General features: G+C 46.8%; 2 protein-coding genes across 2 annotated transcripts; one reads left to right on the top strand and one right to left on the bottom strand.

Annotated features, from left to right (window-relative positions):
* The first annotated feature begins 4,631 nt into the window (after window positions 1-4,631).
* CCL13 (C-C motif chemokine ligand 13) lies at window positions 4,632-6,243 on the top strand. The gene is given in 3 exon segments (XM_039476237.2): window positions 4,632-4,780; window positions 5,583-5,694; window positions 6,136-6,243. Coding segments are annotated over 3 exon segments (369 nt in total).
* Window positions 6,244-8,615: 2,372 nt separating this feature from the next.
* CCL1 (C-C motif chemokine ligand 1) lies at window positions 8,616-11,214 on the bottom strand. The gene is made up of 3 exons (XM_003933033.3): window positions 11,139-11,214; window positions 9,841-9,952; window positions 8,616-8,718 (listed from the first exon to the last, which is right to left on the bottom strand). The coding sequence occupies exons 1-3, from the start codon at window positions 11,212-11,214 to the stop codon at window positions 8,616-8,618; spliced, it is 291 nt and encodes a 96-aa protein (XP_003933082.1).
* Between the last annotated feature and the right edge of the window lie 13,358 nt (window positions 11,215-24,572).

The raw sequence follows: 24,572 nt of genomic DNA, 5'->3' as shown, positions 1-24,572 counted from the left end.
GGGAAAGACCAAATACTGTACTGGTTTTAGGTTCAACAGTTTAGTCCCAGCAGTGGTGGTCACAGGGATAGTTGTGTAACTTCTTTTCCAGCTCCAGAGATCTCAGCACAGAGAGAGTTACTCTGTTTAGGAGAAAGTAATTTTTAAAAAAACAAGAGTCTCTGCCTGGTAGTCCAGAGAATCCTTTTAGTTTATCCAAGACCACCAAGGTCTTGGAAAAACACAGAATAACAGTAATTGCCTGTATAACCTATGCATATGTTAAGTAGAAAGACAAAAAGATGAACTGATCCAAATAACTATAACAACTTTTGAAGATATAGATAGTACAGTAAAATATAAACAGAAACAACAGCAAGTTAAAAAGTGGGGAGATGAAGTTAAAGTGTAGAGATTTTATCAGTTTTCTCATTGCCTGTTTATGTAATCAGTATTAAATTATTTATTTATTTATTTATTTATTTTTTGAGACAGAATTTCGCTCTTGTTACCCAGGCTGGAGTGCAATGGCACGATCTCGGCTCACTGCAACCTCCGCCTCCTGGGCTCAGGCAATTCTCCTGCCTCAGCCTCCTGAGTAGCTGGGATTACAGGCATGCGCCACCACGCCCAGCTAGTTTTTTGTATTTTTAGTAGAGATGGGGTTTCACCATGTTGACCAGGATGGTCTCGATCTCTTGACCTCGTGATCCACCCGCCTCGGCCTCCCAAAGTGCTGGGATTACAGGCTTGAGCCACCGCGCCCGGCCAAATTATTTATTTTTTAAATAATGAGTTATAAGACATTGTCCGCAACCCTCATGGTAACCTCAAATCTAAAAGCACACAACAGATACACAAAAAATAAAAATCAAGAAATTAAATTATACCACTAGAGAAGATAATCTTCACCAAAAGGAAGATAGGAAGGAAGAAAACAAGAAAGAGAAGACCACAAAACAATCAGAAAACAAATAACAAAATGGCAGGAGTACGTCCTACTTATTAATAGTAACATTAAATGTAAGTAGACTAAACTCTCTAATCAAAAGCAGGAGAGTGTGGCTAAATGGATGGAAGAGCAAGGCCAAATGATCTGTTGCCTACAGGAAACACACTTCACCTATAAAGGCACACAAAGACTGAAAACAAAAGGGATGTGAAAAGATACTCCAAGCTAATGGAAACCAAAAAAGAACAAGAGTAGCTCTACTAACACCAGACAAAATAGATTTCAAGACAAAAACCATAAAAAAGAGATGAAGGGAGTTATTATATAGTGATAAAAGTATCAATTTACCAAGAGGATATAACAATTAAAAATATATAGGCAGCCAACATTGAAGTGCCCATATATATAAAGCAAATATTATTGGAGCTAAAGAGAGAGACAGACTTGGTAGGATAACAGCTGGAGAGTTTAACACCCCACTTTCAGCCTTTGAAATAGATCATTCAGACAGAAAATCAACAAAGTAACATCAGACTTAATCTGCACTATAGACCAAATGAATCCAATAGATATTTACAAAACATTTAATCCAACAGCTGCAGAATAAACATTCTTCTCAGCACATAGATCACTCTCAAAGATACATCAGATGTTAGGCCATAAAACAAGTTACAAAACATTTTAAAAATTGAAATAATATTGAGTATATTCGAGCACAATGGGATAAAACCAGAAGTTAATAACAAGAGTAACTTTGGGAACTATACAAACACAGGAATGTAAACAATATGCTCCTGAACAACCAGTTGGTCAATGAAGGGATTAAGAAGGAAAATGAAAAACTTCTTGAAGCAAATAATGATGGATACACAGTATACTAAAACATACGGGCTCCAGCAAAAGCAGTGCTAAGAGGTTAATTTATAGCTCTAAGTTCCTAGAGCTATAAACAAAACAATAAGAAAACCTTCAAATAAACTACCTGACAATAAATCCTTGAGGCAATGGATATCCCATTTACCCTGATGTAGTTATTACACATTGCATACCTACAACAAAATCTCATGTAATTCATAAATATGGACAGCTGCTATGTACTCACAAAAATTAAAAATTAAAAAATAAGCCTGCATTTAATGAAGTTGAAATGCCAGAAATTCCCTGGAATGCTAGGAAGGAGTCCAGAGACTTAGGGAAGTGGATCTGTTGGAGTGAATCTATTTTATCTATGTGCAAGCTACTGAGCCGTCCCTGACTGTACTCCCAGGGATCTCCGGGGGGATACGCCCTTTAATCAAGGTATTAAGAAATGCTTTGATGCGATGTGGGGAGAGGGCAGGATGCTTGAGAGCTCCATGGTGGCTATTCTTTATAGATCAGTGATGACAGTGGGTATGCTATTATCCCTTAGTTCTCAAACTTTTGTGTATATCAGGATCACCTGGAGGGCTTGTCAAAGCAGTCTGCTGCTGGTAGTAATTAAAGTGATCGTGATGTGTACAGATTCTATTACTGTGTTCCTTTCCATGATGCACCCAAAATATATTAGCAACCCAATCCCAGAATCCTATTTGTAAGTTTTATTTTATGGGGCCAATTCTATGTCAGTAAGTAAGTGTCCCAACAAGAAATAGATAACACTTTAAATGGAAGACTTGGAGAAAGGTTTAGTAAAGAAGCTATTTACAAAGATGTAAGTTGGTAAAGAGAGACCACAGGGATGTTTGTTACTCTGAGGCTATTAAAAACATGGTTACACTACAAAAATTTTGTCTCATTCTGTAGGATGTCTGTTCACTCTGATGATAGTTTATTTTGCTGTACAGAGGCTCATTAATTAGATCCCACTAGTCAATTTTGGCTTTTGTTGCAGTTGCTTTTGACGTTTTCATCAAGAAATCTTTGCCTGTGCCTATGTCCTGAATGGTATTGCCTAGAATTTCTTCTAGGGTTTTTATAGTTTTGGGTTTTACATTTAAGTCTTTAAACCCATCTTGAGTTCATTTTTATATGAGGTGTAAGGAAGGGGTCCAGTTTCAATGTTCTACATATAGCTAGCCAGTTTTCCCAGTACAGTTTATTAAACAGGGAATCCTTTCCCCATTGCTTATTCTTGTCAGGTTTATCAAAGATCAGATGGTTATAGATATGTGGTCTTATTTCTGAGATCTCTATTCTGTTCCATTGGTCTATATGTCTTTTTATACCAGCACTATGCTGTTTTGGTTACTGTAGTCTTGCAGCATAGTTTGAAGTCAGGTAGTGTGATGCCTCCAGTTGTGTTCTTTTTGTTTAGGATTGTCTTAGCTATTCCACTGAAGCCTGTCAGGTGGTGAGGGGAAGGGAGAGCATCAAGATAAGTAGCTAATGTAGGTTGAGCTTAATACCTAGGTGATGAGTTCATAGGTGCAGCAAACCACCATAGCACATGTTTACCTAGATTACAGACCTGCACGTCCTGCACATATATCCTGGAACTGAAAATAAAATTTTTTAAAAAGAATGTACTCCTAAATCTAAAAAGAAAGATCAGGGGTTAGCTCACCAAACCTGGATAGGAGAGTCTTGGAAAGACTGCCTTGAAAGAAGTTAAAACCATTGGTTGAGGGATGTATCTATGTTGAGAACACAGGGAGACAACAGAGGAAGAAGAAACTCAACACTTCACCCTACTCTGTTGTCCTCAGGGGCTCCGTTGTGACTAACCCAACCAGAAGCTAGAAGGCCAGCAACCTCACTGATATAACCCACCAAGATTGGGTTCCCAGGGCAGAGAATAGAATGGAAAAGAATGGAATGTGTGTCTGAAGGGACAGCTTGTAATATCCTTTTCTCCTGTGGGTCTTGACACACTTTTGTGTCAAAGGTAGGGCGCAAAATAAATTGAGTGGTGTACAATCTTCTGATATTCTCTTGAAGAGATTGCACAAGATTGAAATGATCAGTTCCCTGAATGCTTGGAGGAATTCGTTGTTTAAGCCCTTTGAGCCGAGAGAATGTTTTGTGGGAAGATTTTCAATTGCTGATTCCATTTCTTTAATAGCTTTAGAATGACTTTCTATTTTTTATTTTTTTGCGGACCCTGGTAAGTTAGATTTTTGGGAAATTCATCCATTTCCTCTAAATCAAATTTTTGGCATAAGGTTCTTATTATTTTCTTTTTGGTATATGTAGGCTCTGCAACTGGTTATATGTACCCTTTTCCTTTTTCTTTAGTTTTTTTATGTAGGTGGAGCTTAATATCTAGGTGATGGGTTGGTAGGTTCATCAAACCACTATGGCACATATTTATTTACCTATGTAACAGCCCTGCATGTCCCACAGGAGTTAATTTTCATTGTTTTTCTTTTTCCTGTTGGAGAAAGTAAGCAGAGAACAGCTCCTTGGATGGCTTCCCATGGTGAGTGGCTGGGGCACATTCCTCTCTGGCTCCTTGTGGCCTGGACAGCCAGAAGGAAGCCATGCTGTGCTGCTTCAGCCCTCAGCTTCCCTCTTGCATTTCCTAGAAAAGTCTTCAGTCTGCACCTCCAGCTCAGCAGATTCAGGACTACCCTTCATCATAACTTGGTCATCACCCTGCTCAGGCCAGGGTCCTCTGAGAGCTCCAATCCTTTTCACTCCCTGCAAAAGGCAGGCAGAACAGCCAGAGGAGCAGAGAGACCAAGAAACATTGTTAAATATCCAACTCTTGCCCTCCAACATGAAAGTCTCTGGAGCACTTCTGTGCCTGCTGCTCATAACAGCAGCCTTCATTCTCCAGGGGCTTGCTCAGCCAGTTAAGGCCCCTCTTCCCTTCGTCTCTCCCTTCCTTTTCATCTGTTTCTCTCTTCTAGAAAGCCCTAAGCCCAGGTGCCCCCACTTTTTTTTAAGACAAAGTCTTACTCTGTGGCCCAGGTTGGAGTGCAGGGGTGTGATCTCAGCGCGCTGCAACCTTCAGCTCCCAGGTTCAAGCAATTCTCTTGCCTCAGCCTTCTGAGTAGCTGGGAATACAGGCACCTGCCACCACACCCAGCTAATTTTTGTATTTTTGGTAGAGACAGGGTTTTACTATGTGAGCCAGGCTGGTCTTAAATTCCTAACCTCAAGTGATCTGCCTGCTTTGGCCTCCCAAGGTGCTGGCATTATAGGCGTGAGACACCGCACCCAGCCATTGTCCCACTTCTAAGCCCACCAGAGTGGTAAGGTTCCTCAGAGGTTTACTTTAACATCTAATTTTAAAGACAGAAAGCTGAAGCCCAAGTTGGGGACAGAAGAGACCCAACCCAGCCACCTCCAGGTTATCCCAGAGCAAGAATGAAACCTAAGCTTCTGACTCCAAATTTAGGGGCTTTTCTTTGACCTCATCTGATCATCCCAAACTCTGCAGATCTGGGACCACACACAGGACCTTTCCCACTGGCCTTGCCCATGGCCTCCCCTAGATGGCAGTGACACGTCCCCACCATGCAGCTGAGAGTTTGAGATCCTGAGGCACATGTCACAGGTTTCACCTCACCTCAGGGTCTAGGGTGGGAGCGCTGGGCCTGGGGGTGAATAAGATCTACTTCTTCCTCTTTGCTTTGCAACCCATACAGATTCTCCTTGCTGCATTCAAGCTGAGAAAAGCCTAACACATCCTCAAAGGCTTTTCCTTTGTAACTTTATTTCTAAGTGCACTCAATGTCCCATCCATCTGCTGCTTCACATTTAGCAGTAAGAAGATCTCCTTGCAGAGGCTGAAGAACTATCAGATCACCAACAGGCGGGGTCCCCAGAAGGCTGTCATGTGGGTAGAAAACTCCTGCTCACCTGGCTCCTCTCCACCCCCACATTCCCCAAATCAAAAGTTCTGCCCCAGGAGACAGACATCAGACTGACCTGGGATCTGACTCAGGATGAGATCGAACCAGAACGTGTGATGCAAACTCTCCTATTCTGACTGCTCAACAGGCCGAAAGAGGGTCTATAACTTCCCATGCCCTGCTCCCTGGATGGGCACCAGCCCACAGCCTTTAGCAAACACCAGGATCAGTTTCCCAGGGCAAGCAAGAGCAGCAGCTTCCTCCAGAGAACGCTTCTGTCCACACACCTCCTACTTCCTGTCCCAGAAGGATGCCCCTTCACCTGTAGCAGGTGGGCCAGGCAGGTTTACAGCCCAGTGTGTCAACTCCTGGGTAAACCCTCAAAGAGTTCCATCCTAACAGTGCCAGCTTTCCTTCCTCCACAACTTCAGAACCAAACTGGACAAGGAGATCTGTGCTGACACAAAGGAGAAGTGAGTTCAGAATTATATGAAATGCCTGGGCCAGAAAGCTCACACCCCAAAGACTTGAACTCTGCTACCCACGCTGAAATCAAGCCAGAGTATGTGAAATGACTTTTCCATTCTCCTCTGGCCTCCTCATCTATACTTTGGAATATTTCTACCATCATTTTCAAATAGAATGCATTCTGTTTGGTGATGCAAAATGTACTCTGTGTTAAGTAATATTGACTGTTACTTGAATTGTTGCTGGTTTGGAGTTTGAGTATGGGTGTTCTTTTTTAAAGCAAGGCCTTGAGCAAGTTTGTTCCTGTCTGTGGGCCCCCGTGCCTTCCACTGTGAGCCGCTGGCAGTGGGTTCTCTTGTACTCGCAGGGGTTGAGAGTGTGCCTGTGGGAGTCACGGACATGCAGGGATGCTGCAAGGCAGGGAGGAGAACTCTTCGTAAATATCAAGTGTTGCTAAATATGTTATTGTGGAAAGACAAATGCAATAATAGGCCTGCTGACATTGTGCAGAAAGTACACTTTATTTAAAATCTCTTACACAGTGATGTTTTCTTCAGGGGTAACTTCCAATCAGCAGGGGCTCTCAGAGGTGTGGGTGGATGGTGGAGCATGCTAGTGAAAGGCGGGTGTAGAGACCCTGGCCATGGGGCTAGCCTGGCTCATCTGGGTTTCAAGGAGGGCCTGCCTCACCAGCCCAGGCTGTTCTGGAACAAGAGCTCCAGTCCCCAACATGGGCACCCCTGGCTCGCAACTCATCAGTCTCATATTCAGTTCATTTCTTCCTTTAAAACCACACTCCTGCCCAAAGTAAACCCCTTCCTCCCCGTCTAGTCTCCTGCCCCAATCCATGCCTCCCCAGTGCAAGCAGCAAGTGATTCTGACTTCGCGTGCCCCTGACTCCCAGAGGGAAGCCAGATGACCAAGTCCTAGTGAGCCCCAGGATCAGCAGGGAAGAGGGGACTTGGGCAGAACAGACCTTCGAGGATGGGGAAGCGTGGTCACAGCAAAGATTCTTCCAGGGGAGGTGTAAGACGGCAATGTGGGGAGAGGGCCTTGGGGGGGAATAGCCCCAAAATGTTCAGATTCAGAGTTCCACGGTGTAAAAGTTGGAGACATGTAGAAAGGAAAGTTGAGGACAGGTTCTTCAGGAATTAGAATACCAGAGTGGGGGGTTTAGACTCAGTTCTGAAGGCAAGAGGAAGGTGTGAAGGTTTTTGAGTCATCCAGAGGGAAGGATGGGTGCCAGGAAGAGTAGCCAGTGGCTGTGAATGAGATGGAGTTGGGACGGGAAGGCTGAAGACAGCCTACGGCAATTGTCTAAGCAAGACGAAATAGCCAGTGACGAAGGGCAGTCATGGGGGTAGAGGGGAGGAGGCAGATTAAGACTGGGCCAGATGTGTGACATGTTGAATGGGGAAAGAGGGAAACACAGCATGAGACCTTCGCCCTCTAAAAGTGACCTTTAAAGGCATGCCAATCCCAAAACCTAGAAATACTTTCTTCCCTGGCTATTCTCCTCACATCACACTTTGTACAAATTGGAGCTTGTGATTGTCCCTTTTAAAGCACCTGGGCCTCCTCTTCCACCGAGGGTTCTCCTGCTCTTCCCAAGACAGACTCACTCCTCCAGATAAGCTGGGCGGGCATCTCGATCAGACCCGGAACCCACCCATGCTTGGATACCCAAGGAGAGATCAGCACTGCTGACAACAGCAGGGCCTGTCCCCTGAATCTTGTACCACACTGCATCAGGCAGTACACTTGGCAATTTAGGACGCCAGTAGGAGTTGTCCTGGGAGGCAACAGCCCTGGGTTCGATCACCAGATCCGCCACCCCCACCCCAACTTGCTGCATCTCTCTTTAGCCCTTGGCCACCTCATAGGCAGAGAATCTCACATGATCCCCTTCAGATAGGGCAGCTGTGATTTAGTTATAATATCACCCCCTGAGCCCTCTGGGCAGGGCAGGAAGAAGGAGAGTCCTGCACCCAAAAGTGGCCCAGCTGTGAACCCCAGCTTTCTCTTCCACTGTACCCCTCTTGACAGCCAAACTTGGAAGCAGAAAATCTGCACCACCACCCCCAGTCAAAGCTTACTCCCAGGACAAAGGCAGCCACTGAGAGGTAGAGAGTCACTAATTTAGCTCAGTTCCCCTGGCACCAGGTACAACAAGCCTCCCTCCTCCTTCCCCATCCTTCAGCCCCTGCCCACCACCTCTCAATGCCCATCAAGTTTTCACTCTGAAATCCAAGAGACTCAGAGGGGTGGGGGTTGATGATTCTGTAATTTAAATATATAAAGTGTGACAACATAGCTTATGAAGACCAAGCTGATCCTCCATGTCCCAGCAAACATGGGGCAGAAGGAACAATGCAGGGCTGGGGGTTTCATGATTTCCACATGATTTCCAGAGCCCATGATGGAAAGAAATCTGCTCATTTTCTTTCTGGCGGGCAGTAGCTCAGCTTTTCTCCGTACTTCTGAGCCCATTTGTCTGTCTTCAAGGCACAGGCTTCCTTGCCTCTCTTCAGCTTGAATCTGTGAACAGAGAACAAGAGAGAGGGCTGAGCCACCCAAGCCACCACTGTGTGGGCACCGCACAAACCCCATCTCTTCCTGCTGCCAGGTGCCCTAGGCTGCTCTTGCTGGGCCTTGAGCTCCCCTCTGTAAATGAAGTTGCTGCACAAGATCTGTTGCTTGCATGCCGGGAAAGAGCCAATGCACCAGGAGCTTATGAATTGAGCTTCCTGGACCCTTCTGCTGGTTTCAATTTGTTGTATCAGGGTGGGGCTGAAGACCCTGAAAACATTCTGATGATTAGCTGGGATAAAAAATTTCCATCCTAGAATAGCTCTCTGCTCCAGCGTTAATGTTTCTATGTCCATCTGGGATCTTGCTTGTTGGATTGGACTCCTGTGTGTGTGTGTGTGTGTGTGTGTGTGTGTGTGTGTGTGCGTGTTTCTCTTTTGATCTTCTTATTTCCTAAACCAGACTCTTGTCCAATCTATATATCAACTTTGTTTCTTACTATCTGGGTGATCTTAGACAAATATCTCTATCTTCCTGAACATCACTTTTCATGATCACAAAAATATGTGTCCCAAGAGGATTGGCAGAGATAATACACATGAAAGGGCCTTAAAATACTGACTGGCTTGTGAAAGCTACCCCAGTTAAGTTTATAAAGACCCTGTGATACCGGTATCATGTTTATGCCCCTTTACAGATAAGGAATACAAAAGGATACACAGATAATTAGGTACAAAGGAGTTACCTGTCCAAGGTTACCCAAGACTATAGGTTCCCAATCCAGAGGCAGGAATTAATCTTGGTTCCCTTGCTCTTTCCACGGCACAATAGTCCCTCGTGTTTTTGTTAAACAATTCCTTCCTCTGAGCCTATAATGCTGGGATATAATACTTGGCACCTTGGAGTTTCAGGAAACACAAGTCACTGCAGGAGCACAGATGCATCCCTCTTAACCTGCTAGGAAGCTCAGCGCTCCCTCTAGCGCCCAAGCGCGACTTGCACCCAGGTGTTGGTGGCGCTGGGTTTAGAAACCTTATTCTGGTGAAATATTGCCATCTAGTGTCCACTATTCTAATTCCAGGCTGGCGGGGTTCTGTTCTCTAGGGAGAGATGGAACAGGTGATCACTTACATGAAACCACGATGCGGGCAGCTGGAGCTGGTGTTTCTGTAACACTGGATTGCCCCCAGGGAAATCTTTTTCCTCACAAATGAGAAGCAACATCTGGAGAAGGACACATGCACTAGAAGAGAAACATAAATGGTGGTTTGCATCCATTTCTCAACCTCCCACCTGTAGCACAAATTTTAAAAAGCAAACAAACAAAAAAACACCCCCCAGGACAAGCCCTGGTTTGGAGACCACATCTAGAGGGTGCCGGCATGGCTCTGTGTCATCAGCTACCTCGTTCTGGGTCTAGGTGAGAGTCAGAAGATTGGGGTTCAGATCTGAGCTCCCCACACACCAACCAAGTTGCCTTGATGAAAGGGTACCTCCACTCCAGCCTCAGACTTCTCATCTGTAAAATGAGACTTTTTGGAGCCTGGTTTCTAAAAGCTCATCCAGTTTTGGTATTTCACCACATGTGCGTGGTTCTGCCCCAATATGCATGTCCAAGGGCTCTGGGCTCTGGGCCCTACCCCCTGGGGGCCTGGCTAGTCTGATGCAGGACACTGTGGTCCACACTTCACAGACCTGACCTGGGGAAGATTAGGAATTGTCCAAGGAGTCCAAACTGATGAGATGACAAGGGAAGAGCTCCCAGGAACTAGCTAGCTCCCTACTCAGCCTATTAAATCCCCTCCTGCCCTGATCCTCCGCTCTTTCTGAGCCCCCAAACCCCACTCTGTCCATTTGTGCATTCTCCTCCTACACCTCATCCCCTAAGAGACTTGCATTCTAATTCCAGCTTCTTCCTCCTAGTTCTTCTGTTCACAACCCCTTTCATGGCTGTTACTAGGTTGGTATTCTCCAAACAGCCTTGGAGAGTAGACATCATCACCTCCATTTCACTGATAGAGAAGGCAGAGTTTGAGAGCTAAAGTGACTTGCCCAAGTGCAGCTGACTGATAGAGCCCTGGTCCTGCCTTCAGAGTCTGCTTGGTGTCTGTCACACTGTAGAAGCTACATCCAGGCCCTGCCCTAGATTTCGGGGCTCCCAGTTTTACCTAAGTAACCTCACAGGTTCCCTCCCTTGGGCCTGGATGAAGCAGAGCTGCCTTGTACTGAAGCTGGAAGTTCATTTCTCTGTTTGCCCCAACTCGGTTCTCCCACTGGCCCTCACCCCCAGCCCACCCAAGTTCGCCATTCCTCCTCTTTAGATAGGAAGAGGGGAGATAAGAGTTGGTGAGGCCTGCTTCAACCCCAGAGTGGCTGACCACATTTCTATTCTCCCCAGAGAGAAGCAAAGTGGTGCCTGCCATACTCACTGCTCTGGCTGTCCACATCTTGTGGCCACATCCCAGCTAGCAGCAAGCACACCAGGGCCATGGTGATGATCTGCATGCCTGGTGGTCTGGCTTGGGCCTTCCTGGAGCAGCCTCGATGAGTCTGGTGAAGCTGCAAGCTCACCACTGTGCCATTCTGCAATGCCGAGGGCTTTTATTTTGAGACCAGGTGGAGTTTTCCAGGTCATGGTGGGAGGCACAAGTGAGAAGCCACAGGGACAGGGAACAGTTGCTCACACCCAGTGACCATGTGGTTAACTCCTTTCCCTGCCTCTCCTGGGTGGTATTTGTGGTGGTGATGGATTGATAGGTGACATTGGGAATTTCCCCAAGTGTAGGAGCTGATAAGAATCTTGAAAAAGTGCGTAGGAACTGCCCTGGTTGAGTGGGAAGCTAAGAAAAGTAAGTGAGAGGAAGTGACCCGCGTGTGGCTTGTCCAACCCTACGTCCTTCCATCCAGGCATGCAGCTGCTCCCACAGGGCAGAAGAGTCTGGACCTGGACAGAGATACACCTGCATTTGAATCCCAGTTCTGCAGATGAGGGAGGGATTACATAAACTTACCCAAATGCATATCCACACAAAATGCAAATAGCAATACATGTCTCAAGGGTGTGCGATAAGAATTAAATAAGATTCTCTATGTCAAGTGTCTGGCCTAGATAGTTGCTATTTCTATTTTTTTTCAAGCCTCAACACTTTTCAATAGCTTATTCTGTTCGAGGTCCTTGGGTAGCCCCAGGGAAGGCAGTTACCAATGAGATGCACTGCCTGACCTCGAGCCACTTCTCTTCAACTCACAAATAAACAAGCAAAAACCACCCAGAGCTACTCACTAGCGTCTGAGAGTCCTGCCAGGGAATTTTCCCTTTTTGTTTGTTTTCTAGAGTCTCGCTTAGTCGCCCAGGCTGGAGTACAGTGGTACAAACATACCGCAGCCTCAAACTCCTGGACTCAAGCAACCCTTCTGCCTCAGCCAGGGAATTTTGCCTTTTTTTTTTTTCTCTAGAGTTTCACTCTGTCACCAAGGCTGGAGTGTAGGGGTGCAAACTCACTGCAGCCTCAGACTCCTGGGCTCAAGCAACCCTCCTGCCTTAGCCTGACAAGTAGGTATCTGGGTGTGCACTACCTCACTCAGATAATTATTTTTTACTTTTTATTTTCATAGAGATGGAGTCTCACTGTGTTGCCCAGGCTGGTCTTGAACTCCTTGGTTCAAGCAATCCTTCTGCCCCGGCCTCCCAAAGTGCTGGGAGTACAGGTGTGAACCACCACCTCAGCCAGGAGGATGTTCTTTAAGCAACGCCTCCTGTGCCCTGATGTGGAGAAGGGAATGATAAGTAGAGGCCGGGTCTTGTGTGAGGACGACAAGGCATCAGGGGAGCATACTTCATTCCAAGTCATCAGGAAAAGCTGAAGTGTAGGGTGCAAAGAAAGTGACAGGAGTGAGAGGGTGGCTGCAGAGAGATGTGGCTGTACAGCTCCGGAGAAGGCTGGGTCATGAAGACCTATGCAGTGCTTGGAATAAAGAGCACTAGTGGTGCTCAAGAAAAAGTAGCGGAGCCAACTCTAGGCGTTGAAGTCATGAGGCCCATGTGTATCACATGGAGTGATGGCTAGGCTGATGTACTCTGATCTCGCACTCTCTAGCACAGAAACATGCAGTGGCTATGCACCATCAATTGTATGAAGCACCAAGCTACTCATCTGGACATTTGTGGTCCTTCGTGGCATGCCTCAGAGGATGCCAAGGCATTCAGGTAATTGCAATTCCTGATTGCAAGTAACTGCCACTTACTGCACTGTCTCTAGGGATTTTGCTCCTGCTGTAACCTCCCCCTGCAGAGCCCACACCTCCATCTCCCTCTGTGAAGATCCTACCCATGGCAAATGCCATTGTCTCCACAAAGGCACTTCTGCCATACCCAGCAGATAGGATCTCAGCCTCTTGTGAGAACCCTCACGCCACATAAAAAGTCTTATATTCCTGCAACACTTTCCTTCAGGCCGCCCTCCAAACCAACACCTACGTGAGAATCTGGCCTGTCCAAGTTGAAAGGGCCCTTCCAGACTATCTGAAACAGTGGCTCTTAAGGTTTTTCAAAAATCTGAATACCTTAGTCCCATTTCAGAATCAGAATTAAAACACATGTACTCGTACATGTTTGAAAGAAAAAAAAAATCCTAGGTAATTTTCTCGGACACCGGAAGGTGAGAATCACATATCTAGTATAATCACTTCATATTGTGATGGAAAAATGAGAGGAAAGTGACTTGTCCAAGGTCATGTTGACCTCAGGGACGATGGGACCTGAGGCCTGGTCTTTTGACCTTCACGTGCAGCTGCCTCTGAGAATACGCTTTTTGCACAGTCCATAGCTAACTTCCTCCACTCAGCCCAACCAAGTACCATTTGTCCCTTCAACTGCTTCCTGCCACCTAAAAAGTGGTTGAAACCACAAACTACTGTTGTCTCTATCCTGTTCTCTTTGTCCTTAGCGATGGATAAATACTATATGCGATTTATCCCACTGTGCACTACGTATCCATCTTTGTCTTTCAACTTTTAAGTTCCAGGATGCATGTGCTGGATGTGCAGGTTTGTTACGTAGGTAAATGTGTGCCACGGTGGTTTACTGCACAGATCAACCCATCATCTAGGTATTAAGCTCCTTTATCCCTTAGCTGTTATTCCCGGTGCTCTCCCTGCCCCGCAGTCCCCGAAACAGGCCCCAGTGCGTGTTGTTTCCCACCACGTGTTCATATGTTCTCATTGTTCTGCTCCCACTTATAAGTGAGAACATGTGTGGTTTGGTTTTCTGTTCCTTCATTAATTTGCTGAGGAAAATGCCTTTCAGCTCCATCCATGTCCCTGCAAAGGACAGGATCTCATTCATTATGATGGCTGCATAGTGTTCCATGGCATACGTGTACTGTATTTCCTTCACGCAGACTATCATTGATGGACATTTGGGTTGATTCCATGTCTTTGCTCTTGTGAAGAGTGCTACAATGAACATCTATCTGTGTGTCTGTATCTTTATAACAGAATGGGTTTATATTCCTTTGGGTATATACCCAGTAGTGGGAGTGCTGGGTTGAATGGTATTTCTATGAGAGATGAATCCTTCTTTATTCCTTTACCATGGGGTGTCAGGAGAAAGAGAAGATACAACTGGGTGGTCAGTCAGCTGAATGTAACTGCAGGTCCTTTAGGTGTAGGAAGCAGGCGGGGGAAATGTGGTCACCTCGGAAATTCTTTGCTCTTCCCCTCCTCCTGGGGTTGCTGTCCAGCCCCGTCAAGAAGGGAAACAGGCGGTCCCTCCCCCACTGGCTTCCCCTCCCCCACCTCACTGTGGCCACAGTCAGACCAGCACAGGCAAAAAAAAGAGCAGCAAGACTTAGTCATGCTTTTCCTCTCCAGGCTCCTTCAGCACACGGAAGGAGCTGTCTGTAGGCTCTTATCACACAGGAACTTAATTGGTATCGCGTCCACTCCAATGTGACTGCCAAGGACACAGGCTTCTCTAGGCTCTAGTACAAAGGCTAGGACCAAGTCCTAACTCAATTAAATAGTTGTGTAACTGAACAAGTTGGGACAGATGGCATAGGATGGACTAATGTATAAGAGATGCTCTCAGAATAAACACTGAACCAGTTATTCATATGAACACATTTCTTAGTTAGAAATTTGAAAATCAGAACTGCCCGGAGCTAGGTTTTCTTAGTCATCTTTTACAAAATAAGTACCAATTACAGAGGATAGGTAGAAACCAGATAGAGTTCAGCCCATGCAGCTGCCTTTTAAGAGATCTCTGGCGGCACCCAGTGATGTCCAAGGCTGTCCAGGAGTGCTCCAGCCCTCTTTCCTCCTCCTGGATGGCCTGAGTGGCCTAGAGCTTGGCCCTGCCTGCTTGCCTTAGCCTGATCCTTGCAGATCGGGGCACAGAAACTGACAAGGAAGGAGTCATTTGCCCAGCATTAAAGAAATATTGGTCTTGCTTTGTCCAGCCCTGGGGTCAAGTGTTCTGAGTTCCCTCACTTAGAGAGGAAGCAAGCCATGGAGGAAAAGCAGGATAGTCAGACACAGCTGGGTCAAATCTCAGCTCCACCACTTGACCCTGGGCAAGTAACTTATGCTTTCTGAGTCTTTGCTCTTTCTCATAAGTTGCACGGCTGACTGGACTTGGCACAACTCTCCTGATGTTTTTAAGATAAACTCCCCAGACTGAGGCAGGAGAATCACTTTAACCCAGGAGGCAGAGGTTGCAGTGAGCCAAGGATGCGCCACTGCACTCCAGCCTGGGTGGCAGAGTGATACTCCAGTCTTAAAAAAAAAAAAAAAAAAGATGAACTCCCCAAACCTTAAACACATTTATTTGAGGTTACCCAAAGGACCAAGTGAGATTTAAGAGAAGGGAGGGGAGAGGAAAAGAAAAAGTTGGATCATTCAAAATCATTGCAGAGCACCTAATAGGTGCCAGACACTGGGGATACTGCAGGGGCCAAGACAGACACAGGCCCTGGTACTGGGAATTGTGGTTAAGTCAAGGTAAGTGCTTTGAGGAGACAAACAATGTCCTGTGAGCTGCAGAGTGTGCAGAAATGCTCGCCACAGGGCCAGACACATGGTAGATGCTTCAGTGCAACTGTGTCCTTCTTTCCCCTCCATCCCGGCCCACTCTCAGCGTCAGCACATGAACCCAAGCAGTACCCTCTCATCTGGTGCTGCTCGACACTCACACCAAGCCTTGCTTCATTGCCCACATGAGCACAGTGTCCTCTCGGGTCCTCCAGTCTGCACCAGACCCCCTACCTCCTGCAAGCACAAGTTCAAATCCACAGTAAAGGCCCGAGAAACTAAACAGCTCGGGATTCAAAGCCCTGTCTCATGTTTTCCAGCACCTTTCTGCACTCTGCCCCCACATACCCTTTTCCCCTATTTTTTCCCCTGACATTTAGCTTTTTTTTTTTTTTTAAGAAGGCTTCTCCTATTTAAGTCTCAGAAATATTGTGAAGGAAGCATGCAGAACCCCTCATAGCAATAGGAAAACTGAGGGATGCCCCAAAGGATGTCACAGGAACCCAGCTTTTCAAGGTGCTGCTGATTCTGACACTAGCACGGCCCACCATGCTCAGGGTTACTTGCAACTGTCTCAGTTGGCCTCACAGGGTCCTGACCAGCACAGAGGGCAGAGTTGCAGCCACACAGTTCAGCTCGCTGCCTGCATGTACACCGGCATTAACTGCCCCTTCTGCCCAGAGTACTCTTTGCTACTTTATGTGCCTAACTTCCTGCAGGCTCTCCAACTAGGAGCTCCCCAAGTGAATCCAGCCCACTCCTCACGGCAGGCACCTCACACTAGTGTAATTTCCTGGTGGTTCACACTTCTTCCCATCTAGAAGCTCCCAGAGAGCAGGGGTCTTTCTGCCACGGTCGGCATTTCGTGCTGCCGTGTTTAACACTGCACTGGTGTGCAGTAACTATTAGCTGGAGAAGAGAGAAGGAGATATTTTAACATCACTATGGCTGAGCTCATGTCACAGTTGAGAAATGAAAACCCTGGAGCAGGCGTCCCCAAACTTTTTACACAGGGGGCTAGTTCACTGTCCCTCAGACCGTTGGAGGGCCGCCACATACTGTGCTCCTCTCACTGACCACCAATGAAAGAGGTGCCCCTTCCTGAAGTGCAGCGGGGGGCCAGATAAATGGCCTCAGGGGGCCGCATGCGGCCCACGGGCCTGTAGTTTGCGGACGCCTGCCCTGGAGGTTAGTAGACAGGACTTCACACAGGTTGCCCAGATCAGAATCGGGATAGGGAACTCTGGCACAAATCCTGTGCTTTGCTATACCACACTGAGAGGTAGAAGACTGCAATTTCCATGTGTGCTAATGAGCACCATTCAACACATGAGAGTCCAGTGAGATGTCGAAGTTCAACAATATCTTCATTCATTCATTCATTCGTTCATTCATTCATTCACTCAGCAAACATTTTTCAACTGGGCCTGCGAGGATAAAGGCAGAATTGGTTGGAAGGAGAGAAGGACGGGGAGCAGCATAGTGAGCAATGGTTATGAGGGTGGGCTCTGAAGTCAGAATGCCCTGGTGCCCAGTCCCAGCTCCCCTGAACACTATTTGTGTAACTTCTTTGAGTTACTTAACCACTGAGCCTCATCTATAAACAGGGATAATAATAGCATCTACTTATAGGCTTGTTGTGAAAATTAAATATAAAGTACTTAGAATAGTGCCTGACATATTTCTCCGGGGAAATGGGAACAGTGACATCACTGCAGGAAAGCATGTAGGCTGCTGTCTTCAGAACTTGGGGGTGTGTAAGGCTGCATGGCAGGGACTGGCTAAAAATGAAGGGTGAGGAGGGCTGGGTCCAGTTGCACAAGATCCTGTTTACTGAGCTTTGCCTTGACCCTGTTGGCAATAGAGGGCCTGAGCTAAACGTTTGCTCAGGACAGAGGGTGGCCAGAGCTGTGGAGAGGGCTGAGGGCTGGTGCCAAAGGCTAGGACAGATTGAAAGGAGGCAGCCAGGTTGGGGAGGCCAGGAAAGAGCTCTGGGGAGAGAAGATGAGGGTCGAGGTTGCATATGGGAGCATGTGAAAGTTCCAGGATATGAGCTGGCTCTGCTACCTGGTCTCCACAGGATTTGGGCAAGTTCCTTTCTCTGAGCCTCAGTTCCTCACCCCAAAAGTGAGAAATTTGGCCTAAATCAGTAACTCTTGTCTTTGAAATGGGATTCTTAAATGGATCATTTGGGAAGCTTTGGTCAAAAAGACATGTGCTTGAATCCCACTTTAGACCTCCACATTCTAAATGCAGGGCAGCTGGGGTATCCTGAAAAGCCTTCTCAGATAATCCAATCCCATTTCTCCACCCTGTCAAAAGCCCCTAACCTGGATGGCCACTGGGACTCTCTCTAGCTTGGCATTTACTGACTCTCAGGATCCCAAGCAAGGTCAGACTCCTGCCCACCAGCCATACTCAAAGCATCACACTTGCCCATCCCTGCTGGGACTGGCGATTGAATCTGGCCTGTTAACAGCAGTCATGCGGAGAGGGTCTGCTGGGGAGGTTACCAGAAATGCCCCTCCCCCTTCTGATGAAACCTAATGGTACTGAGCCTGGCCTTTGAGGCATTTAGGTCCCTTACCCACTCTAAGAGCCACACTTGAAATCCTTCCATCTGAAGCTTAGCAAGCACCTTGAACTCAGGATGTGTTAAGAACTCAGCATCATGGTTCTTGAGCTGTTTGATACTTAAGTATCAAAGATATTCACCTTGCAACATCTCTGTGAGTATTCAAGGGGTCCCTGGGGTCAGGCATACGCCATACACAGCTTGGTGCCCAGGGGTACAGTGGAAGAAAGAGCTCTTTCATCTTCTCCCTCCTGGCCCCCACTCCAGTAGAGCAGGAGGAGCCCTTAGGAAGACCTGGGTTAGACTGGGTCATATTACAGATGAGCAGCCTGAGGCTAAGTAAGAAAAAGTGAATTGTGGGAACTCGGTAACATGGCCCTGGGGAGAGCCCTGCCTCTTAATTCCCAGGTCAGGCTGTTTGTCTTGTGAGTTGCCGGCTGTGTGCTGATATCTGGAGGGCTCGCTGTGGACGGAGAGACGGTGAGGATTCCCACAGTCCTCCTGAAGGCCAGGACACAGCACCTTTGCAAGGAGTGGTGGTGGGGGTGGGGGGAAGGCCCTGCATTTTCACCCCACAGAGCAAGGATGCAGGGGCAGGAAGTGGCAGCCTTGACTTCAAAATATGCCCACTAAAACCAGCAAGGCCACCCATCATTGAGGTGACACACCCACAGGCTACTGGGAAAGTCCCCCAAAGAGTCCTTCCCTTTCTTAGGTGGCAGGTGGAACAGCCTGGGACACACCTTGGCCCACAGCTCATTTCCCAATGCATCGTGAGCCCACAGTCCTGGGATTCCATCTGTCTGTGTCTCTCAGGCCTGGCCCACTTCATAAGAAGCCCCCGTCACCTGGTCTGGCCTCCTGGGCTCTGGAGTGAATGGAACTTTCCACAGATCCTGCAGTAAGCTCAAACTGCTCACCCTCAGCAACTGAAGCTGAGCCTCAGACACACCGGTCAATCCAGAGTCCAGCATCGGGACTCCTGGCCTTCTCCTCCATCCTCTGATGGAGTGCTATCCAGACACCCACATTTAAATCCAGTTGTCACTCACTAGTACCTGGTCCATTCTGCTCATTACCCTAAACCTCTGATCATCGTTAAACTGGGTTAACAATGCCTCTGTCTCAGGAATGTCATAAAGACTGGATATGGAACTACATGCAAAGGCTTCTAGCACAGAGCCTGGCTCAGAGGTTGTCATTTCTCTGTGTTCCGTGCTTCCTCCCTCTGTGCTTGGTTTGCCTGAGGCATCTGTATAGCTGCTCTCAAGGGCTAATTCTAAGTCAGTCAGGTCCTGTTTCTCAGCTGTGGTTGGCAAGCATTGCTTCCTTGGAAGAGTGTGAGTTTCAGGAGCCAGGTTTACAAGGGAGCACCTGAAGTCAGGACTGCTGCCTGCCAGCTGAAGCTAGACCCTGTAGTCTGTGTCCCACCCACGCTGTGACCCTACCCGAGACAAGCAACATAATTTACATGGCTCAATGCAAAATGAAAATTATGACTTTCTTCTTCAAGGGTTAGGAATTTCAAGACAGTACAAGTCAGATGCCATGAAACCAGGCAGGTATCTATTGGGTTACACTCTGGAGTCCCCTCTGCCCTGGCTTGCAAGGTGACTTTCCAGAATCCCACAATTATGGTTTTATTGGCCTATTAAAGTCCTTGATATAAAGATGTATCCTAAATGAGGCAGAGAGATGCATTTCACTTCCCCCTAAAATAGCTCCACATGGCACATTTAACCCTCAAGTCATACAGCACCCTCAGCTACTCTCCCCTGCCCCCCAGCAGAATCAAAGGCCAGAGATGCTGTCAGCAAGTCAGATCTAAGATGGTGCAGAAGGGGGAATTGTGAAGAAGGAGCAGATAGGAAGAATGTGAAGGCATTCATTCTGCTAATCTGGATTCCTTCTCAGCCACTGTTTCTAGCAGAACTAATCTCAACTAAAGACTCCTTGTACCCCTCAGACATGATGTGATTTAGTAATGGGGTGTGTTGAGTACCCGGCACAGTGTCTGGCATAACAAGTAAGGACCTCAATTAAAGGAATCTGTCACCAGTCTCCTCTGCAACCTCTTCTAGCCACCTTCAATGCTTGGGCTCTCTGACACCCAGCTGTGATAAAACAGGCAGATGGCTCTGAATGCCCCACACCCCCTCTCCTAGCCTCTCTTAGACATAGCCATGAACAGCACTGAGGAAAGGAAGAGGCAACAGGGAGCCTGGCTTTTGTCCTGGCTCTGCCACCCTTGGCATCTGTCTGCATCAGTCACCTTGCAAGGCATCTACCTCATCATAAGAGGTAGATTTTAGTCTTTTTCTAACTTAGGTGACCAGAGGTGGCAAGCCTCACGGAAGACAATGACTGCATGGACGGGGTGTTTGACTGAGCAGAAGGTTATCAACACTACCATCCTTCTACCACGACTGCCTCTCACTCACCATCCTTCCCAGCCAAGCTACTGAAATAATTCATCCCGCTCTCTCCCGTTTCTCACCTCTCACTTTTTCAACGTGCTACAAACTGGTCTCTGCCCTCTGCTACATCACCAAAACTGCAATGGCCAGAGTCATCAGTCAGCTGCCTGCTGCAAATCCAAGGCCCCCCCTGGCTGTCATCTGGCCTGACCTCTCAGCACCCTTCTGTTGACCCTTCCTTCCTGAAACATCCCTTGCCATGGCCTTCCATGGCCCTCCTGGTTTTCCGTCAACCTGTATGGCTGTTACTCTGAGACTGGTTAGGGGCTTCTTGTCCCCTGTCCACCCCTTAATCTTGATGTTCCCCTGTCCCTCTGTGGCGTTATGGTAATTAATAGCTAATGTTTACTAAATGCTTCCTGTGTGCTAGGTAGTTCTTTAAGCACTTCACATGTATTAATGTGTCAAATCTTCTAAAGCCCTGGAAGTAGATGTTATTATTTTTCCCCCACTTTGCAGATGAGAAAACTGAGGCCCAGAGTTGTCTGAGGTTGCTTAACTAGTCATCAGGGAGTTACCTGATGACTATTTAAACACAAGCTGTCTGCCTCCAGACACCATGTTCTGAACCCGTCCTCCACACCGCCTCGCAGCAGATTTGTTCCTGGATGCTGCCCAAATATTTTATCTTATCCTGCAAGGCTCCTCCTAAACTGGCCACAACCTACACCACCTATAACATCATAAACACACGATGTCCCCTAGACTGAATTTCACACCCTTCCGCCAGACACACTCTGCTCTTTGCCTATGTTCCTCCCCTCTCTCTGGGGAATGACCTGCTCTCTGTTTCATCAGCTAATGAGCTTCCACTCTTCTGATAAAACCTTGTTCAAAATTGCCTCCCCCTCACAGAGGCCTTCTCCACCTCCTCCCAACTCTCTCTCTTCTTTGAGTGCCAGGCACTTTGCTCTTCTCTCTGTGGCTATGCACACTGCCTTATGATGTAATTCATTCATTCCCATGCCTGCTGTCTTGGCCTGAATCTCAGCTCCTTGCCTAACACAAGGCACAGATGTAATAAGCATTGGCGAATGCTAAATGAACATGTAAATGAACGAACGAGCTGGCCCCATCTACATAGCACCTGAGACTTTAACCTGGTCTGCTCTGTGTTTTAACAAACTGAGCTAAAAAACAAAACACAAAAACCCTAAGCCTTTACACCCACATCTATACAGGCTGTCATATGCCTGCAATGACACATGCATGCACGCGTTCCCTCCTGAGCCCTCATTTGCTTCCTGGCTCAGCTCCTCCTTAGGCTATCTCAGCCTTCACACCATTCTCCGCATCTGCACAGGCTTCCAGGCATCTGAAATCCTACCTTTTATTCAATGTGTCATCTCAATCCTGCAAGGACTGCGTTTTGCATTCTTCCATCATATTCAGGGCATTTCATGGGGCCTAACAGTTACAATCTTACCACAAAGTCATGTACATTGTCAGGGAAGATGGTCTCCAAGCAGAAAACAGTGGCTACCAGTTATAATAACAGTCCTTCATATGTTCACAGCAACTTGGGACTTCTGTAGCCCCTTACACCAATCTGTAACTTTCGGCCTTACAACAAGGCATAGAATAGTTGTTATAAATCTACTTTATAAATAAGGAAATCAAAGCTCATACAGATTAATCACACACACACACACACACACACACACACACACACTCACACACACACACCCTTCCACCCAAATGCCCTGACAGAGTATTGGGCTGAGTGTTTAATGGGTAGCTAGTGATGGCTCACTGTCTCCTCTTTCCCCAATAGATCTGAAGTTTCCTATTGAAGAACCCATCAGACTCCATGTGATTCTGTTAATATATAGTCATATCTCCCCAACCACAGCCCCTCAAGCCCAAAAGACACTTGTACCACATTGAAGCAGACCCATGCCAAGTGAACATGGGATGGATCAGAGCCATGTAATAAGATTGGCCTCCTCCAAAGGCCTGCAAAGAAGCATTTCTTTTTAGCATCCACATCAGTATTTCCCAGGGCAAGCCTCTGCCAACGTCTCCCCTGTGTAAACAAGTAAGCAGGTGAATGCATTCTGCCTTTACTAATTCAGGTACATAAACAGAAAGGCAAGATGAATTTAATACTATTATTAAATAAATGTGGTTCTCTTACTTTCAACCATATATAATTCTTTCTAACAGTATTATCGAGTTGAAGGTACTTAGAAGATATGCTTTAATGGAGGTTTTTATTGGGATTTGTAATTAGCTGAGCAATTGTGAGCACTTTAAAGTACTTGGAAGCAGACTAAACCCATTAAAGAGAATCAACCACTCAAAAACACAAAAGCAGTATCCATTTACACACAGGCAATTGCTGTGCCAATTAGAAATGCATATACTCAAGCAGCTACTGTAAATCTTACTCCTGATGCAGTATTTGACATCCCTCCCAGCAAGAAACACTCATTAATTAAGTCAACAAATATTTAAAGGATGCCTACTCTGTACTGGGCACTGTTGTATGTGCTGGTAACTGAGACACACAAGACATTTGTTTCTGTAGAGCTGACACCTGCGGGAAAGGCATCATTTCCGTGCAAGCTAATATATGAACAAGATAATTTCAAATAGGATAAGTCGATGAAGGAAACATAACAAAAGGGTATAACTAGAGGAAGGATTACAGAGTTTGCATTTGAGCTGAGATGTGAATGATAAAAAGATGTGTAAAATGAAGAGGCTGAATGTTCCAGGCAGAGAGAATTGCAAACATGAGGCCTAACGCAACTTTGTTTATGCTACCCTGTGAATAAGACAAAGATTTAAGTAAAGGTAGTTGATTGGGGAGGTGCAGGGAAAATTAGTAAGGGAGTAGGGGAGACAAACAGGGAAGGGATGCACTTAGTAAAGGCTGTGTTATCAAGCCAGCCCCGCTAAGGTTGAAGTCTGAGAGGAAGGCAGGGGCCAGCTCCTGTAAAGCCTGGTAGGCCATGGTGTATTAGAAAGTCAGTCTTGGCAGGGTGCAGTGGCTTACACCTGCAATTCCAGCACTTTGGGAGGCCATGGCAGGCAGATGTCTTGAGGTCAAGGAGTTCAAGACCAGCCCAGCCAACATGGCAAAACCCTGTCTCTACCAAAAATACAAAAATTAGCTGGTCATGGTGGCGTACACCTGCAGTCCCAGCTATTCTGGAGACCGAGGCAGGCAAATCGCTTGAACCCAGGAAGCAAAGGTTTTAGTGAGCAGAGGTGGCAGCACTGCACTCCAGCCTGGATGACAGAGACCGACTGCATTTCAGGAAGGAAGGAGGGAATGAAAGAAGGAAGGAGGGAGGAAGGAGAGAAAGAGTTTTTGTGTATTAGAAAGCCAAGTATGAAATGTAGTCAGGGATAGGAACTGACCTCCTTTTTTGGTAAGATGTCTCTCTCAGCTGTATGAAGAACAGATTTAACAGATTTTCTGGAGAATAAGAGAGAACGTAGGAGAACCAGTCAAGAGGCAATAGCAGGAAGCCAGGCAAGGGAAGGCAGTGGCTGCAGCTGGCCCCAGGGAGTGCACAGTAGATGGATCCAGGTATGTTATAAAAGTAGAGCAGGACTGACTGGTGGGTTAGATGTCGGGAACCAGGGGAAAGAAGGATGCAGCCTTGGCTTGCGTGTGCCAGTGCAGAGATAAGAGGAAGACAAGAGAAACAGGTTTCATCTCGCTGGTCTCCGGGGTGGCCTCTGTCACTCTCATTGATTGCGTAATTGGGCCAGCCACTCTCCCAGGTTGAGTTTCAATGTTCTCATTTGGAAAATAAGAGAGTAGAACG

Source organism: Saimiri boliviensis, chromosome 17, assembly GCF_048565385.1.
Source record: "Saimiri boliviensis isolate mSaiBol1 chromosome 17, mSaiBol1.pri, whole genome shotgun sequence".
Classification (NCBI taxonomy): domain Eukaryota; kingdom Metazoa; phylum Chordata; class Mammalia; order Primates; family Cebidae; genus Saimiri; species Saimiri boliviensis.
The sequence above is the reverse complement of the archived record's forward strand: the minus strand, read 5'-3'. Positions and strand labels throughout refer to the sequence as shown.